At 43.9% G+C, this 22003-nt stretch overlaps 1 protein-coding gene and 1 long non-coding RNA gene across 2 annotated transcripts in view; one reads left to right on the top strand and one right to left on the bottom strand.

Annotated features, from left to right (window-relative positions):
* Positions 1-5719: 5719 nt before the first annotated feature.
* Positions 5720-22003, bottom strand: part of CDH9 (cadherin 9) — a 133127-nt gene continuing 116843 nt past the window's right edge. The window contains exons 9-12 of the mRNA XM_053397098.1: positions 21391-21512; positions 13192-13309; positions 12844-13095; positions 5720-6879 (exon numbers count right to left, since the gene is read on the bottom strand). Coding sequence (XP_053253073.1) covers positions 6389-6879; positions 12844-13095; positions 13192-13309; positions 21391-21512 — 983 coding nt within the window. The 3' untranslated portion in view covers positions 5720-6388. The remainder of the gene's footprint in view (positions 6880-12843; positions 13096-13191; positions 13310-21390; positions 21513-22003) is intronic.
* LOC128417883 (uncharacterized) lies at positions 11682-13032 on the top strand. The gene is made up of 2 exons (XR_008331588.1): positions 11682-11862; positions 12810-13032. It is a non-coding gene; the product is annotated as an uncharacterized LOC128417883 (long non-coding RNA).

Genomic DNA, 22003 nt, shown 5'->3' with positions numbered 1-22003 from the left:
CTCTGTGCCTGGTTCTGCTTACAGACAACAGACGGAGGGGCTTTTCCGGCAGCCTGACAGGTGATGGCAGTAGTTATCCAACAGCATCTAGACCAGCGGTTCTCAACCTGTAGGTCCCCAGATGTTGTTGGACTACAATGCCCATCATCCCTAGCTAGCAAGGCCAGAGCTCAGGGAAGATGGGAGTTGTAGTCCAACGACATCTGGGGACCCACAGGTTGAGAACCGCTGATCTAGACATTCCCCATTCCTGCCCACTAAATTGATCTTACCTGTAATCAGCAAGTCAAATAAATAAATAAATAAATCCAAAGCGCCTGTGAACAAACAAGGTGGCATAAGCATCTATGCGACCTCTGTGCCAAATGGAGGGATTCTTACACATGCCAGTGAAGGATCAGCTGGCAGAGGGAAGACCTCACTTCAGAGTGGATGGGGAGAAAGAGGCTTCAGCTTGGAGCAATCCCCTGAACCCAGCTAAGCCTCCAGAGAGCAGTGGTGGCACCCTTTGCCGCCAGCAGCCCATCTTTGACCCAATGGGAGCAGCTGGCTTACTCTTGTGTAAGCCTGAGGTGAACCTGGGAACTGCTGCCTTAAGCAGAGATGTACCCAAACATGCCCTCACCCCGTGGGATCCTGCCTAGGGGTGTTCCAAAACAAACCAAAGGAGAGAGAGTGAGGATGATTATTTTAATTTGGTTAGAAGTGTGGTCCAGATGTTATCAGCAATTTGAAAATGCTGCTTTAGTCATTCTGTGTGGTCAGAGATGGATCAAGAACCACCGCTACTGGAGCTAAGTTCGACTGAATGAATGGAGTTGGGAGACCAGAGTTCAAATCCAGCCTTAGCCATGAAGGTCACTGGGTGGTTGTGAGTCAGTCATTCTCATAGCCTAACTCACCACACAGTGTTGTAAGGATGCAGTGAGGAGAAGCACCATCAACACCACCTTGAGCTCCTTGGAAGAAAAGTCAGATATCAATGTAAAAATAATAATAATAAAAAAAACCTGTAGTTGGTCAGCTTTAATCCATTTGCCACCACCAAGCAAATATACCGAATGAAGAGGATAGCATCACTAATTCCATTATGTGTGAAATCCTATTCTTGCTAAGTTAGTGAACGGTTAATAATCTCATAAACCCAGTGCATATTTTAATATATACATTATCATCTCTCTCTTTTTTTAAGGAAATGCATCCCTCATTAGCACCAAATCATTGAAAGCATGAAAGCAAAATGTTTCTGTGCAAGTTAACAAGATGTTTTATTTGAAGGAATACACCATGTAACCTATTTTTAGAGTATCAAGCTTCTTTTGTTTCCCTGTTTTGCTTCCCCTTCGTTTTAAAAGCCATTAGTGACAAATCTTTAATTGCTTAATAGTCTTTAAAAGTGTATTAGATTGGATTGCTGCAGACGTTCTTGGATTGCTGACATTTGCTTATTGCTTCAGAATGGAAATGAGGGGGGTGGGAAGTTTGACATACAGCCCAGTACAGAAAAGACAATGGCTTCCATTAGCTGTATTTATTTCAATTATGGGTAGCGTGGCCAACTTTTTCCCAATGGCCAGGCATACAAAAATCATGCCATTTCTCCTCAACTCGACTCCACAAAAAGAGACATTCCATTTTGAACATTTTCCCATAGCATTCCTTTCATGGGCCAGGAGTCAGCTTCACCTGCTAAACAACAACCTGAAGGATTATGTGGACAAATAGTCTAATTTGCTATAAAGTCACCTCATGCTTTCCAATTTCCAGCTGATTTTTCTCCAGGGTGTGGTTCCAGATCTTCCAGAGAAAAGGAATGAAGAGATCTGGGTAGTATATATGGAGGCGGAGGAGAAGAAAAATTACACTTGTCTGAACATCAGCATTATCACAAGCCATGCTGAAGGCTTACATATGGGAGAAAGGAGTGTTTCATACACACAACTTATATTTTTTTTTTTTTTTTTTTTATAAATTTTTTTTATTGCTTTTTTCCAGAATCTAAATCCATCATCAATAACACAACAAAAGCGGTTTTACAGAAAGAAAAAGAAATTAAACAAGAAAAAATTCATTTTTCGAAGTCTTTTTTTTTTTTTTTCATCATCCACTGGACTTCCCCATCTCCTCCATACACACAACTTATAAACTGTGTCTCAGCTTATATCGTGGATATTAGTCCTAGTCCGGCATTGAGCCAGAACAGACAGGGATGAAAGGTTGTGTCCTGACTAGGGATATCAGAAGACATCAATTATTATTTTTTTGTTCTGCCTTGTATTCATCACCCACAGCACTGTTTCCATTCTGCTGCAGTTCTTCTGCCAAAAACTATGTTACTTGTCTTTCTGTCCACTGTGGATAAATTACATAACTTCCATAACTTAGGTTTGTAAATTACGTTGTCATTACTTTATGACAACCTATGTGTTTCAAAGGAAAGGAAACAGAGTGAAAATGGGTGGGAGAAGCATAGTCATGTATGCATCTTTTGCAGACTTTGAGCAACAACATCGACAGGCATCAATTGTAGTCACCGAATTGATTTTTGTTATGGATGAAGGACAAATAAGTAAAGACCAACCATTTCTGTTTCTGTTGGAATTTTCTGGCATCCATACTCCTGACCCCAACCTCCCAATACATGCCATCAACTCTATCCCTGACTTTTGCATGTTTAGTGCAAAGGTCTAAAAGGGGCTCCCAAGCAAGTTATCAAGGTTTCTGATCATGAGACAGCTTCTAAGCATGTTCAGCCCACCTGAGACCTTCCTATCAATGCACAAAGGATGGGGAACGGAACATGTTCACCTGGCATTCTTGGGTTCAAACAGTGTGCGTGTCCCTAACTCCCTACAGAGGTGTAGCAAGCCCAGGTGGTACCCAGTGCGGAAATTTTTTTGTCACCCCCTCCTCACACATCGACAGCTTGGGGTAGGCTTGGGAGTCACGGTGGGTGCTGAATGTCTGCCCCCCCTTCCTATGCCTCTGTGCCCCCACCCCCACGACTCCCAAGTACCCCGAGCCGTTGGGGGAAGCTATGCCGCTTTGCTGGGGCCCTGGCAAAGCTGCACAGCTCATTCTCTCTGGAGCCATGACTCCCATCCGTCCTTCTCTCCCCCCCCCCACTCCCTGGCTCGCTGTAAAGCAGAAAAGCGGGAGCCGCTTACAGCAAGCCAGGGAGGGAGGGAGGCTGAGAGGGAGGCCCCCGGGTCACCGTAAGCGGTTCCTGCATTGTACGTACCAGTTTGCTGCTGGCACCACCCAAGAGCCGTATGGACAGTGGCGGGATCCTCTGCTCACGGCTGCAGTAGCGGTGGCGAGATCCTCTGCTTGTGGCTGTAGCAGCAACGGAGGCATCCCACCGCTGTCCATATGGTGCTCCTCCTCCTCCTCACATGTTTAAGCTGAGGAAGGCTAGTCTAGAATTTGTTAAGAGGGGAAACGGAAAAACTCCCAAGTGCTAGAAATTAGATGTTTTTATGAGAATGGCTGCTGGAAATGTTCCCCCAAGAAAGACTTGTTTCCAAATATGCCAGGCCTAGAATAAATCTAATTTCTAACACTTTGAGCCCCCCCTCACCTCTTTTTGGCCCACCAGTAATGTTTTCCCAAGCTTCTGTTGGGTTTTCTGTATTTTATTAGGCCAATATTTTCACTTGTGACAACCTGTGCCCCAGATGTTTATGGCAAGATTACTGCAGGATCGTTGCTGCCTTCTGATTCTGCCTGTGTGCTGTTTATATGAGATAACATAAAGTGTTCCACCCACTCTGAAGGTGGAGCCAGAGGATTTTATCCTCTTCATTAAGTAGAGCAATTATGTAGACTGCTCCCGTCGAATGTGTCTCAGAGCATGTGACTTTCAAACACTGAAGCCCAGTTTTTGACCTTGGACTAATCACATTCTCACAGTCCAATTTGCCTCACAGGGATGACACCTTTTTTTTTAGGAAATGGGCAATTGTCTCACATATCACACTTGGAAGAGGCTATGATCGACATTGCCCAATGGGACACTCAAGCTGAAAAGGAGGGGAAAGATGTGCCTCAAATGAACATTAAGGGTTGTATCCCTAAAGTCTACTCAGAGTACATCCACTGAGTAGATGTCAGTCTAGTCCATTAATATCAATGTGTCTACTCTGGGTAGAAGCAACATTGGATGCAACTCTCAGTTTCTGGGGCCTTCAATCGTAAAGAGGTTCTGGTTGTGAGAATAAAAGTATGTGGGGAGTGAAGAGGGAGAATCATGTATGGTCCTGAACTACATGGTGAAAAGGCAGGATAAGATATTGTCACCTGATCTTCTGTCCTCACAGGGGGGTTGGAATTGTGTTGGAAAATAGAGGCACTCTGGTCAAGAGAAATTAGCTAAATGACTTCTAAACATCGAAGATGGGTGAGAGGGAAGTCGTTAGTGTTGCAGAACAGAATTATAATTACTGAGTGTCAAAATGTAATTTTGAATCTTGAAACCAAATAAAATATTAATATCAAAGAGAGAGGAGGAAAGAAAGAAATGAGCTAAAGAGGAAATAATAGTTAAGATAGAGATGAAAATGCCCCAGGCTAAATCTAGGGCCTGCTTGTAAGCAGCGAACAGTTGCTTCTCTGAACACCTTGTTCCGGGCAACAACAGGAAACTCTCTTAAATGCAAGGTAATGAATGGATGAAGCTTGTGGCTTAGCTATGTGTTAACTGATAGTTAGAAGAACAAAGGAAGTTAGGGAGGACTTAGCGGATGACAGGGAGATATAGATCCCAAAATGCATAGTTAAGGTTGGCTATAAAAATTGCACAAAAGTGGGGCAAGCCGGATTGGTGACACGTGATTGGGTGACACATAGGGGTCTGTTGGAATCAAAGATGTGTGTATCACCTGTGGGAAAACCAGTGCTTTTCTTCTAGAAAAAAAAAAGTGCCAGTAATGAGTCCCCCCAGAAAAAAAAGCACTGGGGGGAACTACAGTGGTACCTCAGGTTAAGTACTTAATTCGTTCCGGAGGTCTGTTCTTAACCTGAAACTGTTCTTAACCAGATGCACCACTTTAGCTAATGGGGTCTCCTGCTGCCGCCTCGCTGCCGGAGCACGATTTCTGTTCTTATCCTGTTCTTAACCTGAAGCACTATTTCTGGATTAGCGGAGTCTGTAACCTGAAGCGTATGTAACCTGAAGCATATGTAACCCGAGGTACCACTGTATTTTTAAAAATGTGACCTGCAAATAGGCTCAATTGTCTGCACAGACAGGTAAATGGAACACCATTCTTGTGCAAGAATAAATCCTTTTTGCTTTGCTACCTGTTATTGGTCTCTGCTAGACAACAAACCTCAAAGTGGAGAGTTCCACAACACAGTCCAATCATTCTCGGGGTGTCCTGAGAACAGGAACTATTTACATCTAATTCATATCTCTGAAAATCAAAGCAACCTGCCTCCCACAAATGGTTACAACACACTGGCCTAGTTTGGTGCCCTTTGGACATTTTGGAATTGGTTGATTAACTCCCAACATTCCTGACCATTTGTCATGCCGGCTAGGGCTGTGGGAGTCATAGTCCAATACGTGTGAAAAGCACCAGGTTGGGTTGGGAAAGGCTAAAATATGCATTTCCTATCACTGACTCAAGCGTCCCACATGCTGGGCAAATGAAACCAGCCGTCTATTTATCAATACTAATTTATTTAATAAAAATACAAAAATATAAATATACATATATAAAAATATCATGAATCGACACACAGACATTCTTTTACTCAATAAATATGGCAGTAATATTCATTCTTATTTTTAAGGTGTAATCAGATTATAAGATGGGTACATATTGTCCCAGACAGTCGTAGGAAAAGTGAAGCAAAGTGTTCCTTTAGAAAAAAAGTTATACTTTCCAACTTGTTTATTAAAGGCACAAAAAGCCTTTTTAGGTATCTTTTCATAAGTGCTGAGTATCTTCTTTCCAACATCTTAGGCAGAGAGGGTGAAATATAGTTTTGTCTTAAAATAGCAATTATAAAATCTAACCAGTTTCATTCACGTAGACTTGTTAAGCAAACCCTTACTAAGACAAACACCTATTTTTGTATTTTTCCAAGTAAGAGAATGTAGGCCACTTTTATCTAGATACAGAGGCATTAATCCCATCAACACTGACCAAGTCACAAAATGCTATTATTAGGCCATGATCCAAGGTTGCCCGGTCTCCAGTGTAAGCACACATGCCCCTTCCTTCTATGTAGAACTGCTCCCATTCTCTACAACCTTGAGGAATGCTCTGCAGATATTTATTGGGGCTGGACACACAGAGCCATTGTCATTGAGAAGGATGGGGCAAATCTGGCTCACCACATGGAACCTTTCATCTGCGCTTGGAATCTCTGAATCGGGATGTCAGTCTTGGTCACTCTCATCTCCGCCATACATATCTGCCAACTTTTTAAACCGAGGTCCCCAGTCACTGAGATAATCGTAATCTTGGTTGCCACCATCTGTAGTGAGTGATTCCAAAGAGCTAAGCGAATTTGCTATAGAATCGTTCCCTTCATACGCATATGTTGCTAAAGAATCGTAAGGAGGTGCCGTTGGATCCAAATCATTTTCCTTTAGCCTTCGATGGATAAAATCTTGGACATCAATGTTCTCCCACAGTGGCACAGTTCTCCTTATCTGGAAGATAGTTTCTGGCATCACATCTCTCCTCATTTTGCTTTCTTCTCTGGCTTCGGGATTTCTTAGCGTGCCAATGTCAAAGGCTTGAGTATCTTCTTCGCCACCTCCTTCATCATTATAGGTCACAATATTGTCTCGGACATCATCCTTGGAAATGATCAAGGGCTCTTTCTTCCTCTGCCGCTTCATTGCGGCAAACAGCACGACTAAAACTGGAAGCAAACAAAGACAAGTAAGGAACAGACAAACGGCTTTGAGATATTTATTAAAAATAAAAAGTGGTATAGAATTTTAAATAAACAAATAAATAAATATCAGGCTAGATAAGCAGCTGGATACTGAAAAGCAAATTAAAAGGGCATCACCTAGACAAAGCAGTTCAAAAGCCTCATTGATCACAATAGGTGTGCGCTTGACTCTCCCATTAAAATTAATGGGACCTAGGACTTCAATCATATACAGTCGTACCTCGGCTCCTGAACGCCTTGGGAGTCGAACGTTCTGGCTCCCAAACAATCGAAAACCAGAAGTGAGTGTTTCGGTTTTCGAACGCTTTTTTTGGGGGAAGCCAATCACCTGGCTTGGCTTCCACTATTGTTTCTGGCGCGTCTGCGCAATCAGAAACCAACTGGAAGCCGCGCCTTGGTTTCCTAACATTTCAGAAGTTGGACGGATTCTGTTTGACTTCCAAGGTATGATTGTAAATGCTTATCAAGAGTAAAGCTCACTGAATTCAATCAGACGTATGAGTATGCAACCATAGGATTTATCTGTTGAAGTCCTGAAGTGAGTCCTGACAGTCTCACTAGATATTGATGTGCAATCGGTGTCAATTTGTGTGCACAGACTCCCTCCGTGGGACAATAACACTGAAAAAAGTCCCCCTTCCCCCTGAAGGAGCCATATAGGTGCACATCTACATATGCGCAGTGCCCTCTTCAGGCTAATATTGTTTGTGCTGCAGCTTAGTAACAGAGCAACTGCTTTTCATGCAGAAGATTCCAGCTTGAATCCCCAGCAGAGTTGGGAGGGCTGGGGGACACTTTTGTCTGAAATCCTGGAGAGTCATTGCCCATCAGTATAGAATGGGGTGGACAAATGTGTTAGTCCGAGCTAAGTTTGAGAGGTGGGAGGAGACAGTTGACCTTTTTGCCTTCTACAGAATCCCCCTTCAAAGTCCCATCTTGTGCAGTGCTTTGAAAGGGTCTTATGATGATCTGACAATCAGCAGATTGTAGGTCTTTGGAAAATTCCAATTGCTATTTGAACTGAGCCAGTTTGGTTTTTTTACCTGCATCACACTCAACATCCTCTATTTCCCTCTATACATAAAAATGTAAGGCTGTCATCATGCTGTAGTTTGCCAGTTGGTGGCCACACCAACTCTAGCATGTTGGAACTGATTAGTGGAGGAGAGTTGGCTGCACATGTGCGCAGCGAGGTGTCATGGAAGCAGAGCGCACTTTGGCAAACTGCTCTGTGAAGCTCCTCCCACCCGTTGTTAAATGCAGCTGCATCAAGGTTCAATGGAGGGGGAAGGCACTTCACAGAATGGTTTGCAGAGTGGTCTGTGAGGTGCTTCTCTCCCTCTATTAAACATTGATACAGCGAGGCTTAATGGGGGAAGGAGATGATTCAGAAAACCATTTTCCAGAGTGCTTGCCCCTCCTTTAAAAGGGTTTGTGGCAAGCTGTGCGGGGTTAGGTGAGGGGGTGGTTAATGTGTAAAGGGTTTAGTCAGGTGTAAATGGAACCGGGTATGGCGAGCACTGTCAGTTTGCATTTCTTGGTACAGAAAGTACAGTGGTACCTCTGGATGCGAACGATATCCGTTCCGGAGCCCTGTTCATATCCAGAAGCGAACACAACCCACATCCGTGCATGCGAGGGTCGCGATTTGCCACTTCCGTGCATGCGTGTGACGTCATTTTGACCATCTGTGCATGCACGAGCGGTGAAACCCAGCAGTAACGCGCTCTGTTACTTCTGGGTAGCCGCAGCACGCAACCCGAAAATACTTATCCCGAAGCTATCCCGAGGTATGACTGTATTGGTCTGACGTTTCTTTCCTATTCTACTTAGTTCAAGAGTGTTCTGGAAGGTTTCTTTCAATGAGAAAGACACAGGCAGAAAGTTTCTGATGTTTGGGTTATTCCTTCTGGGAAGCTGAGTACAGCTGGTTTAAACTGGTTCTGTTATCCTTTCCATCAAGGTCATGCTGACCATAATAGTCAGGCCAGGAGGAGCCTGGGTTTCACACTTTCTCTTTCTATCTCTTTGTTCTGGTGTGGTGTTCTGTTCTGTATGCTGTAGTGTTAAGGTTTAGTCTTATTATAAGTTATTGTCAAGTTTAAGATAAGTCTGCTGCAACTCGATTTCTTATGGACTGTGCCAATCCTGGATTCGTGACCATTATGCCCATTTGCCTTCAGCGGCAAGTGGAACGAGCAGGGAGAGCAGCCCCATTTTAGGTCAGGTAGGCATGGCTTGGTCAAAATGGCCTTGTGGGCCAAGTGGGGAGGCCTCAAGGGGCTAATTAGCCTCATGGATGTGAAATTTCTGGTCCTCAGTGTAGACAGTACTGAACTAGACAGACCAATGGTCTGACTCAATATCAGGCAGCTTCCTATGCACCTATGAGCATCATCAGGTGGGGTGGGGTGGCACCTATGCTGGCATTTAGGAGGGAAAGCTAGCTGGTCTGCTCTCAGAACCCTCTGCATGCATTTGGTGCCCATCGGTACCAAATGACTCAACCAAGGTTATATTGTAGTGAGGATGTTGCTGAAGCAAGTCGACTAATAAATGTGCATGGTCTATTCTACTCATGCTGTTTTCGCAAACAAGTTTTAGAGAACCTTGGCACTTCCCTTTTGCCTTCACTACAAAGAATACTCTCCCTGGCTCTTCAGTCTATTCAGTTATCCCCCTTTAGCACTCTTCTTTGTTGTTGTTATGGGCAACACATCAAGTTTCATACTTCAACAGTTAAAAGCATGATCCTTAGAGGAGGTGCCCTCTTATTAGAGAAGTGGCTTCTTCTGCATTTGTATTTGGGACTTTTTATGAACTTGTAAAAGCTCATCATAAATTTAATTGCTGCATTAAACAGCAGGAAACGACGCAGCATGCCAGGGTGCTTTTAGTTCATCTTCAGCTGCACTTACATTCCTTTGGTGATGGTTTGCTTTCTGCCCTTCAAAACAAACTATAATGTTATACTTATTGGGTGGTAGTCAGTGAACTTTTACTGAAGGGGAGATCCATTGAAACCAATGAACATGACTAAGTTAGTGCCACAGTTGTGCTAGTGCCAAGTCCCACTAACACAGCAAGGCTTTGCTTCCTCTCCTTTCCTACCATGCCTGCCCCTAAATTGATTCTGGGAAGTTGGGAAAAGCCGCAGAACAGTGCAGAGGGCTGGGGAGGAGAAGCATGGGTAAGCAAGAGTTTCTTGGTGTCTGAAAGTTGTGGTGGCACCAGACATGCTTCCCTGATGAGATCATTCCTGGATGTTCTGAAGCAGTAAAAAGGTAAAGGTAAAGGGACCCCTGACCATTAGGTCCAGTCGTGACCGGCTCATCTCACTTTATACTCACCCACAAATAAATATAATGTATGTTTTAAAATGCATATTTTGAAAGAAAATTTATTTAGAAAACGGCTCCCTTTTTCAGGGGGGGGGTGTTGCGCTGCGTTGCAAGTGGCAACCCAAGATCTCCCAGTGACCTGGCTGTGGGCAGAGGGAAGCTGCCCACATCATTAGGTCTCCCAGCCGCCACATCACGCCCCCTGGCTGACCAATCGGGTTAGCCGGGGGGCATGGCCACGTGGCATTTAAACCACAGTGCGGCTGGGGAGGGCAGCCTCCATTCGTCTCCTCTCTCGGATCTCCCAGCCCACCCACCCTCTTTTCTCATGCTGCTTGGCTATGGCCTTGCTATGACTAATGTCGGTCATCTGGTTGTTGGGGCCAGGTAGGAGTTTTTCCATTTGGCAAATTGGCACCAGCCGTTTGGTTTTCGCCTACCTGGTAGCAATCGTCACAACTTTGTAAGGCTAGGCATTAGGTAAGCCTTGTCATGGGAGGGGCAGTTGCTGCCTCTGGCCTGCCCCTCCATGTTAAGGGTATCCTTTTAAAGGGATTTGGGGGTGTGGTTCCTGCCCAAAGCCTGGGCGTGGGCTAGGGCCATGCCACGACCCCATCGGTGACCTTGGGGGTACTCAATTGATGTATAACGTAGGGCTCCCCCTATCGGTGGTTGACCCTTACGGGACCCCTGCAGACGGGCAGGATTCGGGATATAGTCTTGCTTCATCCAATTGCCTAAGCCAGACTGCTCACATCTGTAACCAATAACGTTGTGGCCTAATTTATCCCATTAACCCAACATATTCGTGTCTGTGTGCTTATTTCTGAGGGAGCTGTGGGGCCTGGGGCCTCGCCATGCAAATGTTTCCCCTCCATCTTCTCTCCCCATGCACCTGCTAAATATATTTTGGAGTTCCCACAAGCCTCCAGAGCAGATCTGAGGAGGGCACAAGGGGGCATGGGGAGAAGAGAAGAGGGGAGGTTCCATTGTGCAAATATACATCCTTGTGCTAATGGAACCAGTTCATTGGGTGCCGCCCATTAGGTTTGAAAATATGTATTTAAATATGTATTATATGCACATTTTATTACGGTTTTTCTTTTGAATTCTGCATGTATTCGGAAACTGGATGAAGTAGACTTATGGGTGAAGACATGAGAAAGTGATGTGTACCAGAAATAGACTGATGTGTCAATTCCTAATTTGATACTACAGATCTCAGACACTGCAAGGATCTTCATTTTTCTAGCTTTGTTAATTAACCACTAATTGGGAGAAGGCCACCTGAATTGGACCTTGGATTAATTTGTATGCTGCACAGAACTACATCAAACTAAGATGCCTCTGGCACTTTTTTTTTTCCAACTTGTGACCCCAACTAGGTGAAACTTTCTTCCTTTTGATCTTAGTGTTGATAAGTCTCACACAAACAAAGATTTGTGGTCTAACTTTGTGACATCACAATGAATGATGAGAAGCAGCTCTTCAGGCTGACATACGGCCAAAAGGCAGCATTGTCCACAGTCACTACAAGCAAAGCAGAGACATGGCCGTTTCTCAGAAATTAAGATCATTCCTGACATAGGCCATTCCCACTTCATTGGTATGTCAATGTTGGCAGAAATGCTCATACATCATGACTTTCACCCCCTCAGCATGTTAGATAGTATGCAATATTATTCAATGTAAGTATCCTTATATCTCAGTTGGTGTTTGAACTATGGGAATCTGGCAGAATTCCCTTGATCTCTTTGCAATGAGCTTTGGGGCTGTTGATCAGAGACATAGGATGGCACACATCCACCTGGTGGGTTATACAGAGGTACTGTTGAACCCATGTATGAACCATTTTCTTTTTCCAAAAATGCCAATTTAAAGAATGAGCATGTGAAATGTATGTTTCGGATGTGTAAGCTATGTTACTTTTCCAAAACAGCCATTTCGAGTCTCAGCAAGTACAACATGTTGTTTTGCATGTTCCCTCACTAGTATCAAAACAGCTGGTTACAGCTGACCTACACAACTGAGCATTGGGACGCAGCTGGCACTGTGGTCTAAACCACCGAGCCTCTTGGGCTTGCCGATCGTAAGGTCAGCAGTACAAATCCTCTCGATGGGGTGAGCTTCCATTTCGCTGTCCCAGCTCCTGTCAACCTAGCAGTTCAAAAGCATGCCAGTGTGAGTAAATAGATAGGTACTGCTGTGGCGGGAAGGTAAACAACGTTTCTGTGTGCTCTGGCTTTCATCACGGTGTTCTGTTACACCAGAAGCAGTTTAGTCCTACTGGCCACATGACCCAGAAAAGCTGTCTGCAGACATACGCTAGCTCCCTTGGCCTGAAAGCGTAAATGAGTGCTGAACCCCATAGTCAAATTCGACTGGACTTCACTGTCCAGGGGTCCTTTACCTTACAGAACTGAGCCAACCTATTCCCATATTAAAGCACCTCTTAACTTGATTTGTGTAGGTCTGGAAAAAGGAATGACTAGAAGTTGGCCCCTAGGGCAAATATCCTCTTCCCCTTGTCTGGACATTTTAATCATTTCTCAGATGTAAAGCAAGAGAAGGGGACTGAATCACCTACCCAGGAGAATCACGATGCAGAGCAGAATGGCAACGAGTGCTCCTGTGCTAAGACCCGCTGGAAGGAGCAAAGCTTCAGCATTGCAAGACTGCATGTTCCCTCGGCTGTCACAGGTGCACACCCGGATAGTCAGTGTGCCAGTGCTGCTTTGGATGGGGTAGTCATTGTCAAATATTACTACTGGCAGGACATAGGTGCTCATTTTATTCCGGCTGTATCCATTCCTTCTTGTTATGACACCTGCTGTGTTATCTGAACCAAATGACCAAGAGAAATGGAAACTCACATTAGGAATCTTTACGTGCAGGGATGAAAACAGGGCACCTAGAGCTAATAATTAGAGCCTACCTTTGTTGTCCACGATGGAGAAGTTCGGATGGACTGTGTATTCTGGCACCAGCTCAAAAAAAAATTTGTGTCCACGTGGTGGCTCATCCTTGTCCACAGCACTAATGGTTTGGATGAGCTGCCAGGAAGCATAGGAACATGTTGTGAGAAAATTAAAACCACCTTTTCACGCTCTAATTCTGAAATACCTGAAATGACTTCAGAAGAACCAGATCAATGGCATTTTACCACTGTTGTGTGGAGTTCATACTGGAGATTGGTTTACGGATAAGGCACAACTCACAAGACCTGTGAGGGAATGTTTCTCGCTGCTTGCCGTCTATTGCCCTAGCACAGTTCTTTTCAAACTGTGTTGCAGAAAACCATGGGGTTTGTTGGAAGTTTATAAGGAGTCGCTCAATAAGAGGATCAGTAAATTCCTTCCTATGTCAAAATGGCATTCCTGATGCTTAGGATCTCTGTCTTTGCACACTTGGAAATCCCTGCCTTCCACGTTCCACTGCAGTAGGTGCAAAACCACCTCCACCCATGCATTTATTTGTGGCACCCATATGTCAATTCAGGTTGTTCGACTTTGCATCCTCCTCAGAGGAGACAAACAATGGCTTGCTCTTAGCTTCAGCAGGCAGCCCTTGGTGCTCTGTATAATACTCAAAGCCCTGATTGGCAAGCTCAACAGCGACCTTCTGGAATCTCCAGCCACTTCTAATGCCTCACATTGCAATTACAGCTACTCCACATGCACTAGCCACTGTCAAGTAGATTTCAAGTCCCTGTTCAAGTCACAGGGATGAAGCAGAATGCTCAGCTGGAGCTGCGAGGGGACGGAAAGAGGGGGGGGGGGGAAGTAAGCCCTATGCAATGCTAGCTGAAGGGCGATACTGGCAGACTCAAAAAGACAAGCTAGTCCACTTCATCTTTATCTGAAAAGACAAAAGAGCTGACATGAACCGCTGAGAGCGAGCATGGGGAAGTGGCAGGGGAAATCCTACAAGCCAAACATGCACTGAAATGTCTTGGTGTCTATTTGTCTATGCATACATACGTACATATATGAATGATTTCCCAATATTATGCCATGCTTTAGAGCAGAGGTTCCCAAACTTATTTGGCCTACTGCCCCCTTTCCAAAACAACAACAACAACAACTCAGTGCCCCTGGAAATTTAACTTCTCTAAGCGAAAAAACAAAAAAGATGCAGTGACAAATTTGTGTTTTTTTATGTTTCTTTATTTCTACCTACGTCCTAAAACATAGTAAAGTTGCAATACACTTCCTGGGCCTGGCTGAAGCCAAAAATGGTTCACCAAAGCCCAGGAAAACTCCTCGCTGCTAGCACAACTGCTGAATCTGGGGGAGGTGTTGCTGCCATCCTGCAATGGTGCCTGACCTGGCGGTAAGCATCAGTACACAGCATACAACTGTACAAACAGTTGTTCAAAATTCTCTTTTCTTCTTTCTTTATGCTTCCTCTGCCCGCTCATTTTTATTCAATGCCTCCCCAATTGCACCCGAGGCTACTACCGCCCCCTGGATCATTCCAGCACACACACCTTGGGGGGGGCAGTATCGCCCAGTTTGGGAAACACTGCTTTAGAGCGACTAAATGAGAAAACCAGCGAGCGGCTCAGCTTTACATCAGGAACATGTTCCAGATTGGAACCCCACAGCTGCTTCTCCAAAATAAAATTAGTGTGGTTAAGAATGTCGCGTATTCATTGGCCCCGAGATCCTGAGATGGGAGCAGATTTGATTCTTAATAGCTAGAGCCTACACCCACCACATTACAAGAACCCCTTTAGCAAGCATTCACCCCCATAAATAAATAAATAGTCCTCCTTTCATGTTCCTGCCTATGAAATTGGTCTTTTCAGTGGTCTAGTGGGATGCAATGCATGGAGCCCAAACAGTTGGTGGAGACCGAGACAATGACAGTTGGAGCCAAGTAATTCTAGTTTTGCCCCCACCTTCCTCCCTGCTGTTCTACAAGGGCAATACTGAGACGAAGGAGGAGGAAGCAGCTGACAGGCTTTAGGAAGAATGGGGCATAAATGCTTACAATAACAATGATCCTACAAGTGTATCTGAAGAAGTGTGCATGCACACGAAAGCTCATACCAAGAACTAACTTAGTTGGTCTTTAAGGTGCTACTGGAAGGGGGGGAAAATTGTTTTGACTATGGCAGACCAACACGGCTACCTTTCTGTAAATGATCCTACAAGTGTAAGAACCATTATCTGTGTGTAGGGGCCCTTACAGTCTTTAAGACTTCATTCAACACATAGACACTCATGCACTAAATGATGTTCAAAAGACACAGATTCTTAACTGGTGAAGGACCAACTAAGGGGGAAAATAAGAGTCTCTTTAGTACTGGGTGTATGCTGCAATTCAGTGAAGGAAACCTGAAGAGTGTATATTGGGTCTAGAATTTCGTTTGCTGAGCATCAGGTTCCATTAAAAAATACAGGAGCAAGTTTCCAGTCTTCATGGCTGTGACGATCTATGTGGAAATGTGAAGGGCAGTAGTTGATGGCTTGATGGGGCTGAGCTGCTCACCTGAACTCCCTCTGTTTCTCTCATTGTTGCATACTGTGATGGAGAGGAATGCCAATCCAGCATACCTGCCAGTGCGTTTTCATTGTACCAACCTTTCTGCTCCCAGCATACAGCAGTGACGCAAACAGAGGAAGACCAGATGAGTGGCACAGACCTGCCATGCTGTCTGCTGCTCATGGAAGGCAAGGCTTGCTAAAATCTTGGGAATCAGAGGGTTTGCATATTCAGAAAGGTTTCTAGGCGAAGGAGGGGGTGCTTCTGTCCCCTGCATAGCTCCTTGTCACTTCCTCTGCCTGACTAGCAAACCCAGAGCCAATTATGCAAGACAGTAAAATAAAACAAAAAGCAGAAGCAATTATGTGGAATAAAAGATGCAAATTCATTTGATGTGGAAATTGAAGAATTGAGCTTTCCTTGGTGCTGAATTAGGATTACTTTACACATCATTTCACATTAAAAAAATAACAACAGCCAACAGTAACAACAGCATGGACTATAAACAGCTCTGGATATAAATACACAGATCTTCATTTTGGAGTCAGCGGTCACCTGGGTTTAGCTGCAGCAATTGTGTATTCTATGAGTAAGCCGCAGAACAGGTGAAATGGGATGTTAATGCATTTTCACTGACACCTCTTGCCAAGAAATGATCCAAAACTTAGGACGGTGTCCACAAGGCAAGCATGAAAAATTGTTTCTGGGTGAAATTATCTATCTCTCATAAACAGGCTATTTTTAGGCAAGTTAGTGAGTTTAAAAAAACAAAAATTCTCTCATAAATCTTAATAGAAGATCACCAGAAAGTGTCATTCCCTGCTCACTGCATAACTCTATTTTTGTAGATAAGGCTTTCCTGTTGCAATTGAGAGAAAGAAAAAGGGTGGGAAAAAAAACCTCCTCTGTGAGTCATCCACCCACATAATGTAGTTGTGGCAGGACCATGAAGAAATATATTGCACTAGGCAACACACATTTTGAATATGTTTCCACAATCCTCCATGCTTCATAAAACAACCTTATTATCAAAGCTGATCCTTTATTTGAATTGTTGATTTTGTTTTTTCCAGAGTCGCTGCTACCTGTTTAATTCCCCCTGCAGCAAAAATGGCAAGTACAACGGGCTAGAAGAGGGGGTGGGGGGTCAAATAGCTGTCAGCATTTTCAACCTCTGTGTCATGATCAAGCCCTGCAATTTTTCTTGAAGTATACAGGAAAAGTCTTCTCATATAAGCATCAAAACAGCAAGAGAAAACTTCCCCTTTGTAGAGGCCTGCAAAACAACAAAACTAAGATAAGCAAGTTAATTAAAAAGGGATGTAATTAGATCCCTGCAATTACTGCCTTGAGGAATGCAAGGAGAAAATGTCTAACTAGAAGACAAATTCTAACAATTTATCATAAGGCTCTTAGGCCCCCCAGTGTGGGATGGGTGAATCTGTTGGTTATGGTTTCTCTCAGTTTCTCATGTTCCCAATATTAAATTCATTTCTCCACATTTCCACATCAGTTTGAAATCATCATTTAAAGGTCCTCATGGAAATTCATCTGCGTTTTTGTGTGATTTTCTCCCAATACAGACAATAGTAAGCATTTCCACAAAGCATTTTCCCCTAGCATGATATGTTTTGTGTTATTTTCATGAATATGTGCATTTTTTGTAAACTCTTTATCCTATTTTATGCATTTTTGTACACATGGCTGGGGAACTGCACTGTCAAATTTGGTGACGTGGGGATTTTGAAGGATTCCTGTGTTTCACTGCGCATATAGTTTTGGACAATGCTATTTTTCTGGAAAAAGAGGTGTCAGAACTCACAATTAACACCTCCCTCATTATCTTAGAATGGCAATAGCCATTAGGAATTGAGTTCCGGCAAGTTCCGGCTGAAAAAAAGCTCTGGTTCTAGAAAGTGTGAATTAGGTAAGATCAACTTTAAATGAAAGCTGAACCGCATTCTAACCGCTCCACACAGGGGTGAACGAAGGCGCTGTTTTGCCCAGGGTGGGCCATCGCTACATAGGGCACATGTGCAGTGTCACTACGTACAATGCATGCGCAGTACATAGCGACACCACACATGCACTGTACATAGCAGTTTGCCGCCGGCGGCGCTCCAGTGCCTTACGGACGGTACCGGGATCTTCTGCTCGCGGCTGCAGCCATTAATGGAGGATCCTCTGCAAGCGGCTGTAGCGGCGATGGAGGGATCCCACCGCTGTCCGTATGGTGCTCGAGCAGCGCCGGTGGCAAACTGCTATGTATAGCACATGGGCATCGTCATTATGTACAGCGCATGCATGTGATGCCACACATGCGCTGTACAAAGAAGTTTGCCGCTGGTGCCGGGATCCTCTGCTTGTGGCTGCATCCACGAATGGAGGATTCTCCACATGTGACTGCGGCGGCGCAGCCCCCACGGGCTGCCTTCTTGTCATCCCCCCAGACATGGCACCCGGGACACACCGCCCCGCTGCCCCCATTGCGATGCCACTGCCTCCACACACAATCTGGGACAATGCTTGTACAGATGCCACACAAATGTAAATATTGAGGATCGATTCTGGCTCTTTCACAAAAGTCAGGTTTTTTTCCCTCAGTATAAAAAAAGCAACGTGTGGAGCTGGTACAATATTCTGGAATACTAGCTGATGAATGCTGATGTTATTTGTCAGACTCCAACCACCACCACCCCCAAAAAAAAAACACAACCAAGTAGCCATACCACTATATATGTTGTTTCATGTACAATGGTACCTCGGGTTACATAAGCTTCAGGTTACATACGCTTCAGGTTACAGACTCTGCTAACCCAGAAATTTTACCTTGGGTTAAGAACTTTGCTTCAGGATGAGAACAGAAATCGTGCTCCGGCGGCGTGGCGGCAGCAGAAGGCCCCATTAGCTAAAGTGGTGCTTCAGGTTAAGAACAGTTTCTGATTAAGAACAGACCTCCAGAATGAATTAAGTACTTAACCTGAGGTACCACTGTACCTTTAAGTAAGTGAGCTACAAGTATTTCCACCTTCACTCTGAAAATGTAGGGAATGTTAATGGAAGTTTGCAGTTCCTATGTCATTGTGTGGCTGTTAAGTGCCATCACCAATATATATATATATATGGGAGGGGGAATGTCTGATTTATCTGTTTTACTTGCGAAGATGTTTTTCTAGTGTGGTTTCTCATTATCTGCAACTTCAGTATTTAAGAATAAGAAAGTTTGTTTCTCGCTGAAGCAGCGGCAGTGTAAATTTATGCATAACGGAAAAACAAAGCTATACTAGCGAGGTGCATCTATTGTAGTCAACACTTCAAAAAACTTTATGTGCATCAGGCCTGTACATTTGTTGCACTGTTAAAGCTCTGAGGTTTATGGGGCCAGTGTGTTTGCTGCTTCCTGCCTTCATTGCAATTACATAAACCATAGGGGAAACCACTCAAATCATACCTCCTGCATCCAGCCTTGGACTCCATGTTGTTTTTACACTTCTGTGCATTCCCAGAACAGCACGAAATAGAAGCAAGGGATATCAGCAACCCTACCTCTCATGTTAAATAAGAATTGAGCTGGAGTCACTTGGAGATGCTATATTCAATATCATTAAACATCTGTCTAATGTCTGATATTCTGTGTTGCCTAACATTGCAATTGAGCAAGTATAACCATGGGCTATTATGAAGCTGTGAAGGCCAATATCCTGCCTTTCAGTTTTTCCAAGATTTGAAGACCATAATCTTTCCACTAATAATTAAGTGAAGATGATGCATTTGGTTAGTACACAATGAATGTCCACAATAAAGGCAAAGCATAGGAATCTTATTTGACTACTGTATCATGAGATGCAAAAAGAAGGATGTGGACTGTTCATACCACACCTTTTACCTCTTTTTTTAACCACACAGTACAGTAACTTGGCAAGCTGAGGTGTTGGATTCGGGGCACCATTGATCCACAGCAAATTGACATTTATTTATGGTGGTGTGCATTTTTGGAACTAAGTTTAAATAGTGATAATGTGCATGTGTCTTTATTAGGATGGAGACACTGTCCATGCAATTTTGTTATCCAAGAATTAGGAAAAGTGCAAATTTTGAAGGGTGTCTGTGTTATGGTTTGTGCTTTGTTTCAGAGAGCTAGGCTGGTTCATCTTTAAATGTGAACTGAATCAAAAGCCTCCCCCATGCTTATCGTTAACTAACCCTTTGGCGGTCTTCACCCTGAAAAATATACACGAAGTATCAAAGCAATTTTAGCCAAAGCATGTAATTCTACCTGTTCACCCTGAGGCAGATATTGATTACCTGCCTGGCATCGGATACACCCCCTGAAACCCCTCATCAAGCCTAGGTCTCTTTCAAGCTGCAATATTTTCCCTTCAGTGGTCTTGGTGTGGATGCATCTTGGGTAGGCAAAATGGACCCAGGCTTGGGTCTTGAATGCAGATGTGTGTCATATGCAGTAACACTGAAATATCAAGAAAGTAGAACTCCTTTTTAACAAGAAGTATTGCCTTCTTGTTTTTGCTTCTGACAAAAAACCCCACAGCAGTCTGCATTAGTTAGATGATAGTCAAAATCTATACAGTTGTGCCTTGGAAGTTGAACGGAATCCGTTCTGGAAGTCCATTCAACTTCCAAAACATTCAGAATCCAAAGTGTGGCTTCTGATTGGCTGCAGGAAGCTCCTGCAGCCAATCAGAAGCCATGGAAGCCCCATCGGATGTTCAGGTTCCAAAGAACATTCACAAACCGGGTTTGCAGCGTTTGGGAGTCAAAACATCTGAGTACCTAGGTGTTTGGAATCCAAAGTATGACTGTATAGTCCTTAGACCAAGGGGTTGTCAGCCTGGTCCCTACTGCCCACTAGTGGGGGTTTCAGGATTCTAGGTGGGTGGTAGGGAGTTCTATGGCACAAGCTGAATCCTCCTTCCATCGAGCACTGGTGGGCGGTAAGGAAATTTTACCATCCAGAAAGATGCATTAGTGGGCAGTAGGTATGAAAAGGTTGACTACCCCTGCCTTAGACACATATCAGTTTAGAGCAGTAGTTCCCAATTGGTGTTCTGCGGACCCCAGGGAGTCCATGGCACCATTCACATTATAATTATTACTTCTTATAATACATAACAAAAACTACCATAGAGATATCAAAATTTTGAAAAGTAGGGGATCCATGGTTTGGCCCTTGAAAACAGGGAGTCTGCAGTGCTTAGCTAATTGGGAACCACTAGTTTATAGAATGGAACAATTAATTCAGTAACTTTTTCCCCACAGTCGTAAAATGTTGTTATGTCTATTAGTAGTAGTAGTAGTAGTAGTAGTAGTAGTAGTAGTAGCAGCAGCAGCAGTAGTAGTAATTATATTCCACTCTTCCTCTCAAAGGAGCACACGTATTCAATTATTATCGTAATTTTACATACTGCCTTTTTATCAAATAGTCAGTGTGGCCAGCTATAAAAGAGATGAAATCAAAATGCTTAGGCAAACAAAATGTGTGAATTAGGGGGATTCAGAAATATGACCCTTTCCCCCATCTTTACCAATCAAGCACTGGTCAGACTGCCACTATGGATTAATCGAAGTGCAGAAAGTGTTGAGATTTCATCTACAAGTTTGTTGGTAACAGTAAATATGCATTTACCTGTCCTGCTTTTGCATTTTCACAAACAAAAGTTTCATAGTACTTGGCAAATTCTGGTGCGTGGTCATTTATATCTAAAATCCGGATGAAAATGGGAGCCTGGGTACTTTGCTTGGGGTTGCCTGAAACAGAAACAATAGCCACAATCTTATACCATAATTCCCACTATTTCTGATGTTGCAGTGTGAGTGCTGATCCTTATGTAGCAAAAACCACTAACCTTGCCAGAGGGAGGAAACAGCATATCTGGCAGAACCCCAAGGTTTGCAGAAGTATATAATTTATATTTTTAAAAAGCCATCCCAAGTTTTCCCAAAATCCTGGAGGGGCAGGTCAAGGAACAAAGGGTGGATGTGTACATTCATATGCAGAGCAGGGGAATGGAATTGCAGTCCAACAAGGCTGTTACCTTGTTGTTGTTGTTTTTATCTTTCATCTTGTTATTTATTAAGGCTATTACCTGAATCTCAGCTAGAGATGAGGACACAAGCACAGCCCATCCCTACTCTCTCCCCAGCAAGTCGTTGAGCTGCTAGCCCACCAGAGTTTCCCTAACCTGCCCCCTTTACTTTCACTGCACTACTACTACGTTCAAAGCTCTGCCTTCTCAGGG

The sequence above is a fragment of the Podarcis raffonei genome, chromosome 7, assembly GCF_027172205.1.
Source record: "Podarcis raffonei isolate rPodRaf1 chromosome 7, rPodRaf1.pri, whole genome shotgun sequence".
Classification (NCBI taxonomy): domain Eukaryota; kingdom Metazoa; phylum Chordata; class Lepidosauria; order Squamata; family Lacertidae; genus Podarcis; species Podarcis raffonei.
This window is presented reverse-complemented; position numbering and strand designations above follow the sequence as displayed.